This window comes from Corapipo altera, unplaced genomic scaffold (assembly GCF_003945725.1).
Source record: "Corapipo altera isolate COAL_440 unplaced genomic scaffold, ASM394572v1 2b, whole genome shotgun sequence".
Taxonomy (NCBI): domain Eukaryota; kingdom Metazoa; phylum Chordata; class Aves; order Passeriformes; family Pipridae; genus Corapipo; species Corapipo altera.
In genome coordinates this window covers 20,110,657-20,132,572 of record NW_020884874.1, presented here as the reverse complement: position 1 = coordinate 20,132,572, position 21,916 = coordinate 20,110,657, and the positions used below count along the sequence as shown (strand labels likewise).

The following is a 21,916-nucleotide window of genomic DNA, read 5'->3' as shown; positions in this document are numbered from 1 at the left end:
TTGGGAAGGTTTGGGAAGGGAAGGTTTGGGAAGAGAAGGTTTGGGAAAGTTTGGGAAGGTTTGGGAAGGGAAGGTTTGGGAAGGGAAGGTTGGGAAGGTTTGGGAAGGGAAGGTTTGGGAAGGGGAGGGAAGGGAAGAGAAGAGAAGGGGAAAAGGGAGAAAAGGGAAAAGGGGAAGGGAAAGGGTGAAAGAGGTTTTAAATGAATGACATGGCACTTAGTAAGAGAATTACATCCTTAAGAAATGCCAATTCTATATGAGTACAGACAAATAAAATTGTTTACAAACTGTTATTGAGGGCTAAAGGTAAAAAGTGGGGGAATACATGTTTCTTACTTGTGAAAAGGTCACAGCCTACAAGCTCCTGCCTACACGCTCCTCAACATGGGGTCTCAGTGAGGTGCATGGGTCACAAGACTAGTGAGATTCTCTGGAGAAGAGCCACAGTACGAGATGTAAGTTCATGGTTTCACCTCTACATGCAATAAGAAGAAACCTACTCTGGGATAGCGTATACAGTGTAGATGCTCTTATTTTTCAGGATCTTCAGAAAAGGAGATAAAAGGGACAGGGAACAGTGACAGGATATCTTTAAGGGCTAGTGAAAATGGCTTCCACTGAAAAATGTGAAATGCTCAGTCTATTTACCTAACCATAGAGATGCTTAAGAAATAACTGGTTTACATTAGACCAGTATCCTCAAGTTTACTTTGTACTGCAGGGCTGATCACCTTCACAGAGAAAGGCTGGACAAGAAGCTATGGCTAGAATCAGAAGCCAGATCAATGTTAGAAATTAAGTCTTTTCTTGAAACTAAGGTTTATTAACCTAGAACATAGGCTGAGAGGAAGTGATGAAAACTTTATTTTATTTTATTTTCCAGATCTTGATGGAAAATATAGCTTAATTAAAAGATACTTTACAGTTTAATTAAACACATGTTATTGTATTCACTGGACTTGGTGAAAATTAATTCAATTGAGTTTAATAAAAAGGAAGTTAAACAAGGTGTCCTTTCAGGATCCTTTCAGTCCTATTTTTCTGAAATGAAATAACCCTTCTGGTTTTAAAAGCTATATATCTATGTTTCTATGGAAATACCTGAACAAATTAGTCTGTGTCTGCTTGCCTCACATTTTTCTGGACCACACATAGTAAATGTACTCCATTAGGAACTGTGGGTTTCCTTTAACCTCATTGAACTTCATAGCTGTCTACAGTATGTCCTGTCACATAACCCAGTGTTGCATTGATCATCAGATGGGCTTTTTTATGAAGTACCAATGTTTAAATCATTGCAAGGAGAACAACATAAGAAAAACATTTTTTCAGTTGACCTATATCTCGCCTCTTTTTACTCAGAGACTGTCCACGTATAAAATGACAGCTACCCCTGTCACTTTTCCAAAGGAAAGACATTGCCTTTCAGCACTTCTTTCTTCGAGCCTTCCTACTATCCTTTGTATGGTTATTTGTGTTTGGCTGCTCTGCCTGTGCATCTCTCCCTCTCTCTATCCCTCACCCCCTCCCTCTCTCTCTCTCTGTCTCTGTCCCTGTCTCTCTCTCTCACTGTCTCTCTCTCTCTCTCTCTCTCTCTTTCTCTCTGCTGTTGCTGAACTGCAGCTCCCGCTGGAATTTGCACAATCAAAAGCGGCTCTCATCTCAAACAGCAGTGAGTCACACCACCTGAAGAAGAAGAATAGCAAATTGAGCACAGTAGCCTGTCTGCTTACACAGTGTGTGGTACCAGTAGCACCCACAGGATGGATGAACCTGGGTTTATGTGAGACCCACTTAGCTTGAGATCTGCTGCCTGTGATCTGAAAGCTGTCAAAGGATTTTACAGGAGTGAGTGTGTTTGGGGGATGCTTTTAAGAAGCTAATAACAAGCAGTATCTGAAAGCTGGAAAAGGCTGCTGCTTGCTGCTGCTGCTGCAGTAGCTGGTGCAGCAGGATGAATGTGTAAAGGACAGCTGCCGGAGCTGTGCCGGTGAGTCTCCCGTCCTGCTCTGTCTTCATTAACTGAAAGGATAGAGAAGAAAACAGATGCACTAAGCAAGTGCCACACTGGCACACTGGATCTATCACTGTGTACCCTTCCCTGTGGAAAATGGTCAACAAAGACATGAATGGATTTCCAGTCAAGAAGTGCTCAGCTTTTCAGTTTTTTAAAAAGAGGGTAAGATTTTCCTTTATTTTTTTTTATTGTTGCTGCATTTGTTACTTTGCTAGAGCAAAGAGAAAGTCATAGAAGAAGGAAGGTGTTTTATACTGGTGTCCTACTGTAATGCATAGGCAGTTCTACTGAACACCAAGGGTAATAGCACCATAGGTGAAGGGGAGCTGGGGAGGGGGGACAAGGATGGGAGACTGAAAGGCATTACGTCAGCAGTCTTTGCTGTGGAATGTATATCTCTATCACAGCTGACCACAGGGCTTGACGCAATATAGCCCTCTATACAGACTGGGGTAATACAGTCCAAAGCAGAGTGAAGGGCTGTTGCAGCTTGTCTCTTGACTCCCTCCGACACATCCACCTAGGGTTATGGCTCCCTCCACACCTTGCATTCATTTCCCTGAAGTGCGACATTACCCACCTCCATTCATCATCTCACTGAATAGGAAAAAAAAAGAGAACAAAGCAGCATTTGTGAGCTCAGCAAAATACTTCACAGCTTGTAATTTGCCAGTGATCACAATTAATGCAGGCGAAAAGAATAAGACTGAGGTACACCTGGATTTGGTTTTCTTTTATATTTTTTTACTTAGATAGGATTTAGAAAATACTGGCTGTGTATTTTGTTTGCAAGGAAATGCAAGTGTAACTCGTTACCTCATCGGTTTAGTGAAGTCCTTTCCGTTTCCTTGACTCTTACAGTGACAGTACTGCACACTCTTTATTTAACTTGAGCAACAAAGTAATTTCCATGTGACAGCAGGACAGGTATTCTCAGTAAGTCTGGATAGACACAGATAGGAGAAGCAAAGCATCAGAAAGAGATTGTTAGAAGGGACTACCCTATGGAAAGGATTTCCTGAATGATTAAAACGACAACCCTCTCTTTAAACAGACTGGAGTAGGAGCAGATAAGCTGCTCCATTCACTCATTAGTTCATTCATTCATTCATTCCCATTCATTCTCTCTCTTCCTTATGCCAAGAATATGGTCAGTCCATTTAACCCTTCAGGCAAAGGAGTTACACCAGTAACTAATTTGAAAGCCAGGGTCAAACCCTTTTGGGCAACGGTGCCACATTTAAGGGCAGATGTGGAAAATATTAGCAGGGTCAATCAGAGGAAAAAAGTGCATTGTCAGCCAATGTTTGTTGCTTCCAAGGCAGTTTGTAGAAGCCTTAGATAACCCAAACACCATCTAAATTCAGACTATAAAAATAGTCCTTATCCCAAGCTCCTTCTCATTTAAGAACATTACTATTGGCATATGTATGTCTGATACTCAGCTCACCAGAAAGGCTTATCTGCTTTTTTTAGAGTGTCTTGAATGTTTTAATAGAAATGTATTCTTAAAGAGGAAAGTAACTGGCTTGCACTTCCTGCATGATGTTAATTATTGGCAATTGTCTTCTATTTCTGCTTAGAGCTGACAAGTTATCACTGGAAACTATCTGATTTTGTTCTAGAAGAAGGGAAGATTGTGGTTTGTGGTTTGTCTTTTTTTCAGAGCTACACTGATAATCAGTGAATTTCCAATTCACAGAGATTTTTGTAGTCATATTTGAAGAAACTGGCATACTAATACAGTCCTGGACAGTGGATCAGGACAAATAGCTGTCTTTAGTTTCTGAGGGTTTTCAGTTTTTCAGATGTTGCCTCTTTGCTATTGTGACGAAGATAGATGAAATCAGTAAAACCAATTTAGATACACAAAGAAGGAAACTCTCTCCCTCTACATCTCTATCTGTAGATATATGTGTTCATTGATGTTTCTCTTATCCCTGTTACCTTCCTCACAGAAAATCCTCTGCATTCGGATGTTAACCATGTTCTTCCAATGTCAGTGCTTGAAACATGCACAAACAAGAAAAGCTACATGTTCATAATGTGTTGCTTGCTCCCAGCAATATATCTTGTATTTGTTGGAGTGGTGATGTGCTGCATGTAACTACTGGGAGAATGGGGAGAGATGGTTAAAGAGTTAATTTGGTTCCCTGCCAATGATCCAGACACTCTGGTTGAACAACCACCAAAATCTCATGAGTACAGAAGCATAGTTGCTGAGTTTCTTGATCTGAGTGTAGTGTGTAGTAGAATTGTTTGACAGCTTGCATCACCCCAGCACCATAACCAGCAACCTACTGCATGCACCCTATGCCCACAGTGAGAGGCAGGTCTTGCACTATGGAGCCTAGCAGACCTGGGTGCAGGGTGAGGTATTGCTATCCCCTCTTTATTGATAGGTGAGTGAAACTCAGAGAAGGAAATTTGTTGTCTGGGTACAGCGTAGTCTTCTTCCAGATCACCAGCAGGGTCTGTGATGAAACTAGGGATGGGACTTCAATCTCTCCATTTTAAAATCATTTTGTCTGTCTATAAAATCTCACACTTCCAGTAGAGATGCTTTCCAAACCTAATTCTAGAAAATTAATGTAGATTAGAATGCCCCAAATTTCAGGAAATACTACTATTTTTTCAACTCTGTTAGATTTTTTTTTGGAAGAAAGTGCCAGACATATCTTCATTGTTTTCATTTTCCATTGAACCTCATGTTTTCATTAAATTGCAATCCCCTTTGTTGCTGTGTCCAAGAGTGCAGAAAGGACTGGCAGAGCTCTGTGGATTTAGAGTAGGCTGAAAGTCCATTCAAACATTGACTTGAATTTGAGGACCAGATTTTTTTTAAGCCTGGCTTATTATCTGATGATAAAGTACTGACCCTCTGGGATGCTGTCTGCTGTGTCAGATGATTCAGGGTATGGTCTAATCATGTCCAGAGGTCAGAGAACAGGAAGGAAAGGCTGAATTTAAAAGGCAGCACACTTAATTAAAATAAAAGGGGAAATAGAAACAACTTGTTTTGCAGAATACCTATAGCAATCAATTCTGGTAGGGTTGGAACAACTGAATAGGGACTTCATCCACTTAAAACAGGTGCAGTTTGAAAGAAAACCAAAGGATTTACAATAACTGTCTTTTTTTGTTGCAAAAGGTGTAACAACTAATTGCACCTAGGATCAGCAGGCTACCTTAATAGTTTTTTTTTTTTTTAATTAATGATGATACAAATCTAAAAAGAGCAGGGAAGAGAAGATGGGTCATATATAGGCACAAGGGGTGAATCTGAAATTAATCCAATGAAGATAAATTATAAATACCATTGTTCACATAGTATTGGGTCATGGCATAAAAGAATTACCTTCTGATAAGGCTGGGAAATGAAAAGACATTGTCATCTCATAACATGTAATTACCTTAATATTTTTTGCCATCCTTTTCCCTGTCCACTGACATTGCATACTGGATGCCAACATAAATAGTCAATTAACTTGCTTTGGCCATAAACGGCTGGGAAATCTCTCTTTTTCATATGCTTGTAGCATTCTGACTTTCCCAAATTTCAATAAAAAGGGTTTGTTAATTGGCAGAAGTCACATCACTCCATTCTGAGGGGCTCACAAGTCTCACCCTTAAAAGTTGTACTGGTCCCTACCAATTCAAAAGATTACTGAATGTGGTAAACCTCCAAATATGCTATTGCTGTTAAGTCAGTGGGATATCCCAGGGCAGAGAGACCTTTCATTTTCATCTACTGCCATCCCTTCCAGTTGTTTTTTGTGGTATTTGCACTGCCTCATCTGTCACACTGGCCTACCTTATAAATATTTTTGGATAATATTTTGCAATATATCTTGAAATATATATATATGTATAAATAACATACAATGCCATATAACACAAGACAAACCAATATGATTACAGCAGGATAAATGATATGAATTATGAACTGTCTCTGTCACTTAAACACTGATTAATGATATGGTAGCCTCAATGAACATGGAAATTCATTATCCTCTTAAGTCTGAACTGAGACCAAATACAAATTTATTCAGAATGTGAAGAAAATAAACGACTGATAAATGGAAAAGAAATAGCTGTCTTCCATAAAAGGAAAAAAGAAAGAAACAGGGCATGACTTAGAGGGGAAGTTTATTGCAGGGATTAAGGATTTGCTAGTCTGAAACCTGATAAGGGAAAGAATATCCATAACTCTTTTTCACTGAGAAAATTTACATTAATTAGCAATTTAGGTCAAGCTAAAGTGAATGCGCAAGAAAGAAGAAAAAACAACTATCTTTGTTTCTAGGCAGTTTTTCCAAATACGTATGTTGTGGAAGCCATGCCCTTCTCCTTTCTAGGTTGATATTTTATGGCACTACACACCAGCAGCTTTTTCCATATCCAAGCTGAAGAGACTAATTCGTAAACATCATCAAGCATGAAGATGACAGCTCAGCCTGCGTTAGAGCTCAAGGCAATACATGTCTGAGGAGACTGCAGAATCACCTGAATACCATTTTTAGGACTACAGTAATTTAATGATACAGAAAGCCCTTGAATTCAGTACTTCCAGATGACTTCCTACAGATTATGTTCCCTCTGGTAGATTGTACTGTTGGGGGGACTGCTCTCTGTTCTGTCACTTGTACAGGTCTAGAAGTTCATTTCAGGACTGGAGTTATCTTTTATTTAGGGTAATTGGGAGCTTACCTATAAGAAAATAAGTAAGAGACAAACCTGACTCTATCTTAGGAAAATGCCAGCTTTATATGAGTGAATGGTTATACTGCTGCTTTTCTTAGCTGCTTGGGCCAATCTCACAAAAGTACATAAATTTTATAGTTGATTTCCAGGGACAAGGATGCTGGCTGACTGCAAGCAAGATAGTTTTGCTTCAGTAGAGACTTGTTTCCCATCCCACTTGTTCTTTGTAGAGAGATGCTGAGCTTCCATGGCTCTTCTTAACATCAGCCAAAACTGTAAGCACTCAGCCTTACCCTGCACAATCCCAAACGCCTTTATCAGTCTGTAACTTGAGCATTGCAGACCACAACTGCCATAGGGCTTTATGTTAACTGAGATGAAGGTGGCCTTTTATCTCCATCAGGCTTCAAATATGTTACAGACACTCACTGAGCTGACCAACAATTTTCTTTTCTTCTGTCTATCAATCACTTTCTGAAAAAGCCTAATAACACATGAGACAAAATATGAGAACTGATGAGAAACCGTGTAAGGCCCCAGTACTGGTTTACCATAAGGAACTTTGTTTTCTTCTGTCTTCCCATTAAACCAAGGTATGCTTTGGGTTGGGATCACTGCTAATATTTTGTTTTTCAGCTAGCATACAGGAAAAGACTCATGAGGCAAAACTGGCAATGTCTAGACAAGAAAGTATCAGTGAGTCTCTTGTTCAAACCTAAAATATGAAAACTTAAAACTTAAGTATAAAAGCTTGGAATAAAATGAAAAAAAAAGGAAAAAGGAATAGGGAAGAACAGAGGAATGACAGTAGAATGAGACAAAAGGAAAGAAAGAAAAAGGGACTGGAGAAAGGAAACTTCTTATTCCTTTCTCCCTTCCCTAATCTCTTCTTTTCTCTTTCACAAAAATGTAAGACTAGAAACGATGTCCATACTCTTCAAGCTTGATATCCTTTCCTAAACACATCTCATAATTCCTACCACAGATTTGTCAAGCTGATACTTGAAATTGCCCCATTCTCTTCCACTTTTGGAAAAATCATTATGCTTGAAAATTTAGAAATCTTCCTCTTATTTTCAGTCTAGTTTTACACATGACCAATTTATTCTCATTTGCTCTTTTACCAACACAAAGCAACAACTTACATAGTTCTTGCCTTTTCCTCATATGTACAACCACTGGTGCTTTTATAGAAAGCAGCCATTTATTCTTTCAGTTATATTTGGCTAGGCTAAATAAGCCAACTTCTTTTAGACTCTTCCTTTAGGATAGACTTTCCATTCACCGTTCAATCTAGAAGACAAAGGCAGGTGTCATATTTGCTGGCCTAGAGATATCTTTGGTGCTACCAAATTATCTGTATAGTCCTCTTTCACAATTCTTTCTCATGGAGTCCGCTACACACTTCTAACCTCCATCCCACTCTTTTCCTCCTACTCTCGTCCTTTTTTGCTAAGCAAATCTATGCATCATTGACAAATTTTCTGAGCACAAACCTAGGTTCTGCATCAAACCTATTTCTCTTGTCAATACACTTTTAGCTAGTTTCTTTGGCTCGTAATTATTTTACTGACTACTCTTATAGTCCATTTTAACCTATTATTTCCCCTGTGTTATCACTGTGTTACTGAATTACCAAAGACCATATGTATTAGATTATCCACAGTTGCCTCATCAAAGGAAGACATCAGGCAATTTTGGCATACTGGTAAGTGCATATTGCCTGTTATCTCATTTTCTACTGAACCCTTTAAAATTTTCTTCAAATATGGTAAGTTTTGTTTCTGTTTACATAGTCCCATAAGGCTTTTTCCTTCTGTGTTGTACATCAGTGTTGTCCTAGAAAATTCAGACTACATAATTCATCTTAAGATTTACTTTTTATCTCATCTCACTCTTTCTGAGAAATAGATTTCTTTATTTTTTTTTAATTTCAGATTCTGACGGGATTTTTTCAGTCACACTCACAGCTATTCTATCACTTTCAGGTCCTCATTATCCAGCATCACTAAAATCAAATAGCAATGGGGAGAGGTTCCTTTGAGAGCCTGCTCTGGCTCATTCCTTTCAAGATCAGATTAGGTACTGCCAGAGCCTGAATAGTGTTTTGGTCTCCCTTCATTATGTGCCTTCAGAGCTGAGCATGGCTTCTGTTTAGGGAAGGGCCACCTGTGAGATCTCCGAATCTTCTGCCAAGTGCATGTTAACAGTGTTTTAAATGCCACAGAGTCTGTAGTCAAATTCTTAGAGCAATCCTACCCCAGACACAATGTTGTCACTGCTCTCATAACTCAGCTCAGCAGCTGTGGTATCGTTTGCCCACAGTCTAAACATCCAAATTATCTGAAAAAAGTTGTGATGTAAGAAAATGACAGCAAGAAGAACAGCACAAAGGGTTTTAGACACCCTTGGCTCTGCGGTAAGATGTGATGCAAACTGAGATACTGATAAAGCAGACAGCTGTGTCTGCTGAAAAATCAATGTGATTCCTCTGCCAAATGGGAATAGTGATAAATATGATCTGCAGAGGCTGGGAAGAACTAGAGTTTGGAGCAACTCAGTGTATATGTTACCCTATCTACTAATTAAAGACATGGTTTTGATGAGGGTTACAAGCTCAGGGGAAGTTGAGAGTTGTGTCCATGGAGAAAGGAGTCAAAGAATTGAAAGTAAGGGGAAAGCTTATATCCTTCTAAAAAATTGGCTGATGTAAAGAAGGACAAAATGGAAGGACAAGAACCATGTCTGCCAGAAAACATGTAAATGGAGATGCTAAAGCAATGGGAAAACAAGAAAGAGTTAAACCCATAAAACAGACTTGCAAACTCAAATCAATAAGAGAGAAGCGTTTTTTTTCCTAAATAGCATGTTATCACAAAATAATTGTTAGTGATTGTTATTTACAACAGCTGCTTTTAAAGCAAGAAAATTAAATGTAGAGAGTAGGAAAACAATTAATAACTCTGAAGGCAATAATTTTAATGTTTATTGAAGACTCTGCACTGAGAGACTTTCAAATCAGCTCATAAGCAATTAACCAAGACTCAAAATATCCTTATGAGGTGGAACAATCACGCCCATTTCAGATAAATGGACAAGGAAAAAATAGGTTACTTAGTCAGTTAGACAAGTTCATATAAAGACAGAAGTTACTCTTTTTTTCCTGACCCTGACTATTACTTTCCATCACTAAAATAAAAATTTCCTTCTCTTGAAACAGCAGCAGCAAACATCTGCTAGCTTTGCTGTGGCTGAAAGTTGTACAGGAGTTTTAAGCAGCTTAACAACACTGGCACAATTTTTATTTTTTTTCAAACAGTCAGAAGTGTTTGATACAGTCTTGCTGACATGGCATTGGCATCTGAAGATGCTAGATATTGGGTTAAACTTGAAAAGCTCTTATTTCTAGTCTACTCATATCATTGAGAAATTACTAAAGAGAAAAGCATGACAAATTGAGATTCTGCCTGCCTACAAAGTCAAGAGTGCCAAGGGTATATTTGTATTATAAGTGTCTTCCAGTATGACCAAGCCTGTTCCTATACCGTGGCACATCAGTGAATGGCTGAAGAGGTGAGTGCCTGAGACTGTGCTCTGTAACCCAGTGCTTATGTCACTACCTTTATGAGTCCCACAAGCAATCCCCCAATAAGCCAATTTCTACATAACATCAAGAGCACAGATGGTGGGCTGTGCACGGGGAAGGGGCTACCGCTTTTTGCCGTAGGTATGGTCAGAAATTGGTTTGGTGTGCACCACCACCACCAGTAAACTATTTTATGTCCCAACTTCAGTGAAGGAAGAGCTGTGTCTGCAGTCAGATGCTGCACTGCAGTAGCAAGGGGTCACTTTTTCAGGTGCAAACAACCTACTTGCTTATGCTTTTCAGAGCTACATATATTTATTTGTACACTGTACAAACCATGCAGTGGAGGTTGTCTTCTGAAAAGATCCAGAGGACTACGAGGGGTAAAAATCCCAGTCAGTTTGGTAGTACACATCAGGACTTTCCTCAAAACACTCAAAGTTTACCCTAAAAGAAGGAAGGGGAATCCTGCATCCACTGCCCCACTGCCAGCTGACTACACATGTGATATGGGGATGGAACCTGCGAGTTTCACATTCTGGAAAGGCTCTACTCATACCTACCCATGGCAGCGCTCTTCCAGCATCCCAGTGGGCTGGGACCTTTTCAAGGGGCATTTTTAAGGAGCTAGCTTGCACTAATACTGGGTGCTAAAGGATTACAAAGGAGAACAAACTTCTCATTGCAACTCAGACTCCTGTATAACATTTGACCCTGGGAATCCGTTTCAACCGTCCTAACAGGCATCATTTGGCCTGTCTAGATTGCAAGCTCTTTGGGGTAGAGAAAAAGAGACTGACACCACCCAAATAATTCAGTTTCAAATCTTAGCTGAGGTTTCATGGATACAAATTAGATAATGAAAATAATTGGTTATTGTTGCCACCAAAATTATTTTTATATGACTGATTAGAAGAGAGTTGTGGGCTTTTGCAATTAGGGATGGGAAAGATACCTTTTATTTTATTTTGTGCTCTGTTTTTTTTATTAGATATTTGTCTTGCTTGAGTCAGCTTCTATGTATGCTTTCTACTGGGGCAGTTAAAAGTCTTCAAGTGTACAGCAGAATTAAGTAATAGAGGCCATTAAGCCAAATGTTCGAACTGTAGGTCAGCAATAAAATTTCTAGATGTATTGCAAAAAACTTGACCCAAGAATAGGTCCATAAAATGGCTTGAAATCCTTTCCATGTTAATTAATTTAGTGACAAAATATATAGTTATTTCAGTATCTTTTTTTTTTCCTAAAAGGTCCATGCATTTATCAAATGAAAAACTGTTAAACTACAGGGATGTCTCCTCTGCCTATTATCGCTTCAACCAAATCCTTGGATGCATTGAAGTGATGTCAGGTGCAGGATCTCTGGTCATCACTTGCTTAAACGTGAATAGAGAATGTGAAGTACCTGCTCCTCCATCCAGCCTTGGGCAAGAGTTGTCTCCACTTTAGAATAATCATGCAGTGAAAGTGGATCTTGTGAATGTGCCAGTTTTTTTAAAACCTTAGTATAAATCCTCATGCACTGACCTACAGTTCAGTTAAAATATATGAGAAGATCTGAAACAGGTCTGCTAGATTTGGTGTAGACCCATCTTTCGGGTCCCATCAAGGCAACAGACTAGCATCATCAGTGCTGTTCTACTAAAGTTCCTCAATTAGTCTTGAAAATTTTTTTCTGCACTTACCAAAATATTTCCAGACAAAAAGCCAGTTCACTGATTTTTCCAGATGATCCCAAGATCTAGACCTAAACATATGTATATATGCATACTAACATACAGCATACATACATACATATGTGTATATGTAAAATGGGCATATGTTGTTTTCTCGTCACTCATCTTCCCGTCCCATGGAACAGGGTGAATTTTGATGTCACAGCATAGGCATTTCTATACCAGCTCTCTATTTCCATTTGAACAAGCCGGTATTCCCACACGAGATGCTCTGGACAGACAAGTTTTTTGCTACATCATTGCCTGACTAGAAGAAAAAGGCATGAATGTGCCTTTCTCTAAATCCTTTTTTTCTTTTTATGGTTGTTTTAGGTATAATATTTCATGCAGTATGTCAGACAAAATCATTTCTTAGCTCAAGGCCTCTAACACCACCAAGACCCTTGTAGAGGTGGAGAGGCAAGAAGAAACATAGTCATCAGGAGGAAATTTAGAGTCTCTCCGTTCATCATTTTGGCCCTGACACTTCTCTTTTAGGTCCTGCATTTCAGTTTGATGGTGTCTCCCTAGTGCATAATGTGAGGAGTTACAATGCACTTGGAGGAGACAGGAGATCTGTTTTTGATAAGGAGATTATAAGATTTCATTCACCTTATCAGAAGACCTCATTAGTGCCCATTCCCTCCTAAGCATGTAGTGTACATGCATACACCTTCCACCAGCCCCCTGTGAGAGGAATGAGTCTCATTTCAGATTCAAAACTTTATTTTTTATGACTCTTCTTCTGTGCTACACTTCTGAGAACAGTGCTGAGGGAGCAAAGGTGACTGCTCTGGGATATCTTGCCTGGGCTAAATAAATTATTTCCTTCTCTATTTAAGATTAATTAAGAAATGCTGAAGGGAAAAGAGGTCAGAGCTATTCTGAGATTGTTCATTCCACCTCCCAGTTATTCAGTATATACTAAGCCTCAAAGAGCTGTAATTAGATATGAGAAAAGCCTGATGAGGTTCTCTTTTTGTGTAGTTCCAAGCACACTGGCAGTTCTCCAGAAGTGAATTGTCTTCTTTTCACCAGTTTTCTTCTGTTAATTTTACTTCTCCCTTTTTTCTCTCCAAGGCCTAACCAGTCTTTCCTATGTAGTAGCTTGTGCACTGAAGAGACCCATACAGATATAAAGGGAGAAGTTGCTGCTTCTCCATTGCAAGGTGCTAGAGTCCGGCCTATCACTGTTCTTTATGAAGCTTTTGGAGGAAACTGTGTGAGCCTTGGAAAACCCCAGCAGCTTCTGCACCCAAATGGCAACCACATTGGGTTTCTCCAGTGTAGGTATGCCACCTAAAAATGAATCCCCTTGCCCTAGCAGGTAAATCGAAGGTAGGTGTGCCACATGCTCAGGTTCTCTGCATTGCCAGTGAGAGCAGTGAGTCACAGGGACAACAAGGAGCTGAGAGTTTCGTGTATTTGCTGCTTTTTCAAATGTTGTCTTTAGCAAAGAAGCTACTGGCCAAGTCCACAATGCCAGGCTGTAGTCTGATTTCCCTTATTTCATGGTCGTATTACTAGAAAAACTATTCAGTCCATTTAAAAACCTGGGTAACTTGTCTGTCTCAGGCATTTCCTCTTTCTGCCTCCCTTCATCAGCTTCTGTTTGCTTTAAGCAAAATGATACCTCTTTCTTTATTTCACTATTTCACTTACTCTTTGACACAGTAATTTATCTTAGTGATTAGGAGTCCTGTAAAAGGATTTACATACCAAACCATGTAGATCTTCCTATCTGTGGGGTATTTTCGACAGTAGATACTTTTCTCTGATGTCATAATTATTGTTTAACCAGTTTGGCCTCGAACGCTCAAAAAATGTTGGATTGCTCAGAGGAAAAATGTGTTAGCTTCTAATAGCTTTTACCCGAAATGACTTCAGAATATTTTTTTTATTTGAAAGAATTAGGCAAAAGAAAACTCACACTCAACCAAGCATGTGGAAAAAGAGACTCAAAACGAGCTGCCTTAGTCACAGGCTTCCCAAAACCAACAACCTACACATGTGGGGGACTTCAGCCCACAAGCTGATAAGTCAGAATTGGTGACTTACACTCCAGTTTGTGTTTCTAAAACAAAGATCTTTATTACCATCATCTTGTAAATAAAGTGAAAATCACAAGGAATAAAAGTGCTGGGTAATGTGTTTCTTGTGTGTGTGAGTGTGCCCCTGGAAAAATACTAAGTTAAGAAGGGAAATAATGCAGACGGCAAAAAGAAAGCCTCCCTTGTTTCACTATTCTTGAGTGTGTCTGGTTTGCATCTGTTACTGCATTTTTCACTTGAGAACCCTTATTTCTTTAATACCTATGAATGACTGGTTTTGACTGGCAGTTTGAAAATGTGACTTTACTCCAATTAACTTAACTTTTTGTCTGTACTTAGCCGTTTTTAAGACCATATTTCTCAAACTGTGTTAAAGCATGAGCAAAACCAACACATGGAACAATTTATTGAAATGCCAGGCAGGTTTGACAGGTGCAGGAGAAATTACTTGGTTTCACGTATTGAAACAGCTGTAGTTTTATATGTGATGAAATTGCAATGAGATGGGGTTTCACATTTGTTTGTTCATCTTGTGTTTGCTGTTTTGTTTTTGAAGCATTGAGTCATTTCCCCCTCTCCAAGGAGGACTCTTAGGACCTATTCCTCAAGTGGATGAGGCATCTACTCTCCACAGAGCGAGAGGAAGCTTGGTAAAATTCAAACATTTCAGAGTAGACTGAAATGTAACTAGAAAACAATAGTTTTTTCCTCATGGGACTATAAATAAATTTTGTTTACTGACTTTGGAGCAAGAAATGCTATAAATGTCATGTTCAACTTTCAGATAGACTGAGCTAGATTTCATTATATATCTTTAAAGAACATCATGATCAGAAAGTTTTGTATTAATAATCAACAAATATTAACCTCATAAGAGTCTCTTGCATCAAGGAGGTCTACTTTCACAGTGTGTAATTACTAGAGGAAGATGTATGTTTTATTTTCAAATTATTCAGGACCATATGTTCTCCTACAGTGACAGAGTATGTATCAAGTGGTGCCACTTTACATAAGTTCATTTTTATCACCCTACCTAGGAAAAAAATAAGATAAAAAATCAGTGAAAGATCTGAAAAGAATTGGTCACATTTGGCACTGAATTAATTTGCCAAAACACTTGAATTATAAAATCCCTTCCTAGCTTAAATCCTCACTGACGATAGAAGTTTAAGTCACAAGTTCTTGTGTGGCTCAGAATAAAATAATCTTCTAAATCCCGGTTGAAATGTATCAGTGCCTTGCCCACTGCATCTCAGCTGGGATGCCATTTAAAAATGGCTAATTTGAGTGATCGGGACTTACTCAAACAGTATTCTTAGCAACTCAACAGCAAAGGCAAATTGGCCACTAGAAAAAGCTGGGAAGACAAATGGGTATTTTCCTGGAAGATTTTCCTTTGAGAAAACATGTTGCATGGGGCTTTGAACAACCTGATCTAGTGGAAGGTGTCCCTGACCATGGTAGAGGGTTCAGAACTAGAGGATCGTTAAGGTTCTTTCAACCCAAATCTATTCTATCATTCTGTTATTCAATGTCTCCTTTGATTCAGGAGTAGAAAAGCAAAGGCATTTACTTTGTCAGTGTTACCCAATGTGCTAGATGACAGGACACCCCCAGAGCTCCTGAGTGCTTAAGTGGGGCTTCTGACCAAGGCTGTGGCAGCCTCCCCCACGGCACTTCCAGACCACACTGCAGGTGAGCCTGCATGGGCTGCTGAAGTCCCTGTTGCCAGGTTCCAGCCCAGCTTTGCCTTACAAAGGAGATGATCTGTGACAAACCACTGTCATCTCTCACCTGGAGCCTCTCCAGGAATATTTCAGCTTTCTGAGGTATATGGTCCATCTTGCAGCTCTGTGAGTGTTTTGGTGTGTCTCTCTCGTAGGGCCAGAAAGAACAGGCACCCTAAATCAGCTCATCTAATGGTCCTGGTTGCCTTAAAGATTGATAAAAAATTAGGATGCTATGGAATATTATATAACAAATCAGAAGGGGCGCTTTCTGCCAAATCAAAACACGACTAATGAAGTGCAATATCAGGTTTAAATTCAAAATAGGACAGTTATTAATTTCAGGCCGCACAAAGTATGCTTCCCTGCTCTGAGCAGTATGAAGTTTTTGAATAGCCCAGGGTGACTACCAAATGGGACTTGATGCTGTAACCAGTCGTCCATAGTGTTCTGCCACTGCAGTCATTATTCTTGCACTGCAGCTAAACTTTATAATGCTGGAGTATTTCAGCCCAGACCACTGAAGGATGCAAAATAATCATTGCATCAGGAAAATGAGAGGGAGAAAAAGAACACTATCATATCCTCGTTTTGCCTGAGATTTTTTTTATTCACCTGCCTTTGCAGCCCATTCACATGCAAACATTCATTCCCTGGCTTCTGTGCCTGGATAAGATGCTCACTATACCCTGTAGACTGATTTAAGGTTTTGACTAATAGATGTGGGATGTGGTGTTTATCTGAGCAGGAGGTAAAATAAAACTTGCTTAGATTTACTGTCAATTGGCTTTGCTGACATGAAACAGAGAATAGAGAAGAGAAGGTACAACTGAGGAGCCTGGAACTATTTGGATAGATTTTGGGTTGTATTGTTCATGTTGTTTTTATTTGATCTAGATGAAAAGCATTTTTAACTTGGTAGCCCGGAAAGATTAGATTTGCACACACACAATAAACCCCATTTTGTTTTGTTTTCCTCTTTGACATAATAGGCAGAGGGTGTTTATACACCAGCATGGACAATGAATCTATTGTCTCATCTTGTGTAGAAACAAGTACCATCAGTGCTTACAACTGATCCAAGAGCTCTTACCTGATTCCAGCACATCAGTTATTTATTTATTCACAGAGGAAAGAATCCCATGACAGTAACAATTGTTATCAAGGACAACACGGGAGGAAGGAGGAAAGGAAAACCTTAAGTGGAGCCTATTCAGTTGTTTAGATTTTTTTTGGTGCCACATTTCAAATAAATCAGTCAGTCAGTATGAAGGCACAGCAAAACTTAATTTAGCTATGAATGGGAGATGTGGGTTTTACAGACTTTTTCCTGCATCACTGGAGCTGGCAAGCTTTCCCATTTACTGGAACGGGAAAATCAGCCAGACAGTTGTCTGTGTGCTCATTAACACTCATGATTTGCACTACTGATGTGCCTAAATTTTCTGCTGCTCTTCATGCCTTAGCTTACATGGATGCATCATGTTCAGCAGGAATATTTAAACACATATTTAGAGGATCCCAAATTCCTCAAGTCACTTTGATACATATCATCTTTTGGGATTGGTTTCTGTATGCAGTCACATGTTGACATATTTTTTAAGAATCTCGCCTTTGCTGACTTTCTGCTGCGGCCTGGAGATGTGTCATTCACACTTAAGATCATAAAAATCTGCTTTATTTACTTGACATGTTACCACTGCAACTGATGACAGCAACAAATACAGAAATGTTTACTATGCTTTCCTTTAGTTAGATTTGATTTCTGCCAGATGCTGTTGGCAAGGGAAATACCTTAGTGCAGAAAAGTGTGTAAATGTGTGTATGTGTGTGTGTAAATAGCAATACTGATTACAAATCACGACAAAAGCCCTGAAATGGTCACCACATTAAGAACCTGAGCAGAGATGTGGCACAGAACAGGTTAAATTCTCAGCATGAACCAGGATTGTGCCTGGGTCTGAGAAATCCACAAACACTTCCCAGCCCTCAGATTCATGTATGTGCCCAAGTCCCTGTCATGCTGGAGCAACCCTGTCCTTGTTCCCCCCGGTGCACTCTTTTCTATGGGAGGAAAGCTGGAGACAGCAGCTGAAGGGGAAGTATGCATTGAATTTGGTGGAGTGATGGGTATTTACACTAGACCAGTCTGCCCAACACCTGTACAACATAAATCCACCTGGCTGTAGGCAGATGGAGGTGGTAGGAGATTATTACATTCCAAATAAACTAGAAAAAACCCCAGAAGTAGGATAGGTCAGTCATCTAATTCAGCTCTTATGGTTCCATTATTTGCTGGGATGCCAGGAAGATTATGAAAGGCATCAGGTTATGATCATCATATATACTTTCATGTGCTCTTCTTTGTGACATTTATATAGGCAGTCACAAAGTTGAAGGCTCTCCACAAAGATTTGTTAAAGAATTTATTATGAAATAGCAAAGGAAGAGAAGGATGGGAGGTGAAACTGAACCCCAGAGAACTGGCATAGATTTCCTTAGGGCTTGCAGGAGTCCTGTTGCAGCCAGAGTGGCATTCCCCTGTCTTGCAGCACCCACTGTCCATGACCAGAGTGTGTTGGGGCTCCTGTGAAGAACATCATTATTCCCTAAACTTCTCCACCCGGAGCTGTGGCCGATCTGTCTTTCCACAGATCTCCTTCACGTGCAGGTAACCTTTCTCCTGGCACATTTGGAGGGCTAAATTCTACATAAATCCAGGCCGTGTACATCCAGGCCTGGACAGAAACAATGTGCTCTGCTATTTGACCTCAGTCTGCTTTTTAGCGAGCAGTTTCTCAGCTTTGCAGAGAAAGCAACAAATGATGATTATGCAGTGAGTTGCCCTTCACTTTCCCTTTTAAAATAAAATGTGATTAATAATCAACAAAGTGATGTGTGTCAGGGAGCTGGAGGGGAAAAAAACAGCTTGAGGTGATTTGACAAACTGATTTTTTTGCTGTGCTGCATTTCCCAAGGGACATGACAAATTAAATGTCAAAGCCAACTAGAAAATAGTGATATATCTCAGCCCGGGCATTAATCAGCCTGCCTCTCGTTTACCACTTCCCACTTAAGTAGATGACTGTATTCAGTCTGAACAACGGAGCTTTTCATTCTCTAATCACCCTAATTGTAATTTAAATAAGTTTCCTGACAGTCACCCTCAAGGCTCCAGGGGAGATGATTCCAAGAGCTCCACGTCCACCTCGGGTTTACATAATGGATGAAAATTCAAATCCTTGTCCAGGGTGTAATTAGATAATGTCAGGAAAAGGAAAGAAGGGATCGGATGAACTGCAATAGGAGAAGGAGAAATGTACATTTGATATCACTGGGAGCCAAAACTAAAACACACACACATACACCGACCTAGATCACAGTCAAGGCATTTGATACTGTCTGGTAGGGAAAAGAATATCCAGAGACTTTGCAATGCAACATGTAGCATAAAGGACCTGACTGAGAACCCTAACAACCCATCAACTGATGCAAATAAAAATTTAATGAATAATAGAAATTTAAGTAAAGAAGAGTTCAAGTGCAAGGATTGGTTTATTCCAATTTCCCACAAAAACGGGGAAAAAAATGCCCGTCCAAAGTTTCAGAGGCATGCTGCTGTACAGAGCACACGGTTGCATAGGCTGTCAGATTACATTTGATACTCTTGTGTCAGTGGGTGTGATGTTTCATTGAGAACTGGCTGATAATACTGGACCTCCCAGCAGATTTCCACAGTTTCCCTCAAGCCATTCCATTATTCAGTTTACCCTCAGTCCTCAGCAAATGTTTGCAATTTTAGATATCTAATGGCCTATCAAATTTGTCTACAAACTTATGCCTTCCTTCTTTCACACTAATATTTACTGTTCCAGAATAGGTATCTTCCCACCTGATTGCTAAATCCTACGAAAATCCATAGTCTGTATCAGATGCTTAGTGCAGAAAAGTGACTCCCACATCCACAAAGGGCAGGATATTATGTCCCTACATAACATGCCTTTTCCTTTCCAGTGTATTCATCAGTCTTGAAAGTCAAATGTTCAGCTGGCAAGCCAGAAAACAAGCTTGTTCATGTCCTGAGAAGCACCAGGTTTTTCAGTCTCTCCAAAGAAAGGGAGAACATTCCAGGATGGCCACTGGTACCACCAGCACCTTCTTGCCTCCAAGAAAAATCCACATCTCCATCAGCAGTGGCCCTAGAGAACAGGCTGGTGGTTCTCTCACGGAAAATATTGCTCATTCTTACAGTGATGGGGACCGGCTATGAATAACTAGTTAAAATATAAAATGTGCTGAGTTGACTGATGACATTGACAACTGAGCCATATGAAATTAAATCTGTATCTGTTTGCTATTACATAACAGGAAAATCTAGGAGTAAAAAAAGCCCCTGGAACTTGGCAAATCTCATTTAATCACATCTGGCAATTTTTGAGTCTGAGATTATCACTGTTGGATATCATGTTTTTAGAAAGTAAAACAAACAAAGAAACTCAAGCAAACAAGAGTCAGAAAATAGAGAGCCTTTAAAAAAATACTTGTGCACCTTTCAGCAATACTATAGGCCAAGCTTGGGAAAAAGGTATTTGAAGCTATTATCTAATGACAGTCACATTTCAATTTAGTTTAGGATCAGTGAAACATAGCTACATAATTGAAGGTGTACAGCACTTATCGCTAAAGAACAGGGAAAATTTTCATCAATTTCAGTTGTGGTCATTGCAAGAAATGCTAGAAATATCAAACAACTTTGAATAGTTGCAGAGGTCCTTTGGTGGTCCAACAAAACCAGCAGTACAAAAAGTTCCTAAAATGTGACAGGATGGAGAGGTGTTTATTTCTAGCCATGAAGGTCTATGAGTGTGAAGTTGACTGCATTTGTTCCAAATAAATTGTTCAATCTCAATAATTCAAAAAAAAAGAAAAAAAAGAAGTAAAAATGTCATTTGACTTGAAAATGTGAAATTGTTTATTTTTGAAAAGTTGGAATTAGTTGCTTTGACAACTTCAAAACCCTTTCTCTTCAGAAATTATTCAGATGAGTAATTACATTAGAGCTGATCAGGCTTCATAGACAATTCTGGTGACCTACGTTTTTTCTTGCTTTGCATTTTTTTCTCTCCAAGCAAAGAAAGGCAAGGCAAAGGCTCTCTGAAGCATTTTTAGTCAATTTCTAGCTAATAGCAGTAAGGTAATATTTGACAAATCTCAAGGCTGTCTGCACAAACATGTAGAGTTGATGTCTTGGTCAGCCTTAGAAAGCAAGACACACTAGCCCTGAGCATGACAGAATGCTGATGTGCAGCTTCAGTGCTAAGATGGACTGTGCTCAGCACACACCACCAGCAAAGCAGACCACTGTCTATCTGCACAGGCCTGCGAGGCTGTTCCTTCACAGAATCAGTGTGAGAACAGTGATTCTCAGGAATGCAGTTATAGCTTAACCAGAAACTGTTGGATGCTCCAAAACCAGGCATGCAGTAGCAGCAATTTCTAGCAGATACAAGTTGTCGATGAGAAAAAGGCACAAAGAAACTATAGTCATGATGGGGCAAGAGACACTGTGAGCTCTTTCTGTTCTGCTCAATTCTGTTTGGATTATTCCAGACACACTCAAAGAGTCAGCTGCTTATACTTTGTAATAGTGTATGAAGTTGCTTGGGGAGTTTAAAGAGACCTACCTTGGAAACAAAAGTACAGAAATCTTCAAAACAGTTCAGAATAGAACTGCTTCCTGCAGTTAAGAGCAGGCTCTAATTTATTTACTGGTAGATGGATATCATGATAAGAATAAAAAAATAATGTATTTGAATAATCAAATACTCCTTACAGTGCCATAAAGAATTATGCACCTAGCACTGTGGTATTTGAGCTCTGGGGAGACTTTATAGCAGCCTTCCAGTACCTAAAGGGACTCTACAGAAGTCTAGAGAGGGGCTTTTTACAAGGGCGTGTGGTGACAGGACAAGGGGTAATGGCTTTAAACTGAAAGAGAGTAGGTTTAGATTAGATATTAGGAAGAAATTCTTCATTATGAGGATGGTGAGGCATTGGAACAGGTTGTCCAGAGACACTGTGAATGCCTCATCCCTGCAAGTGTTCAAGGCCAGGCT

General features: G+C 39.5%; 1 protein-coding gene across 1 annotated transcript in view; it reads left to right on the top strand.

Annotated features, from left to right (window-relative positions):
* Positions 1-2,066: 2,066 nt before the first annotated feature.
* The window catches only part of SGK1 (serum/glucocorticoid regulated kinase 1), a 67,903-nt gene continuing 48,053 nt past the window's right edge, over positions 2,067-21,916 (top strand). The window contains exon 1 of the mRNA XM_027633667.1: positions 2,067-2,179. Coding sequence (XP_027489468.1) covers positions 2,111-2,179 — 69 coding nt within the window. The 5' untranslated portion in view covers positions 2,067-2,110. The remainder of the gene's footprint in view (positions 2,180-21,916) is intronic.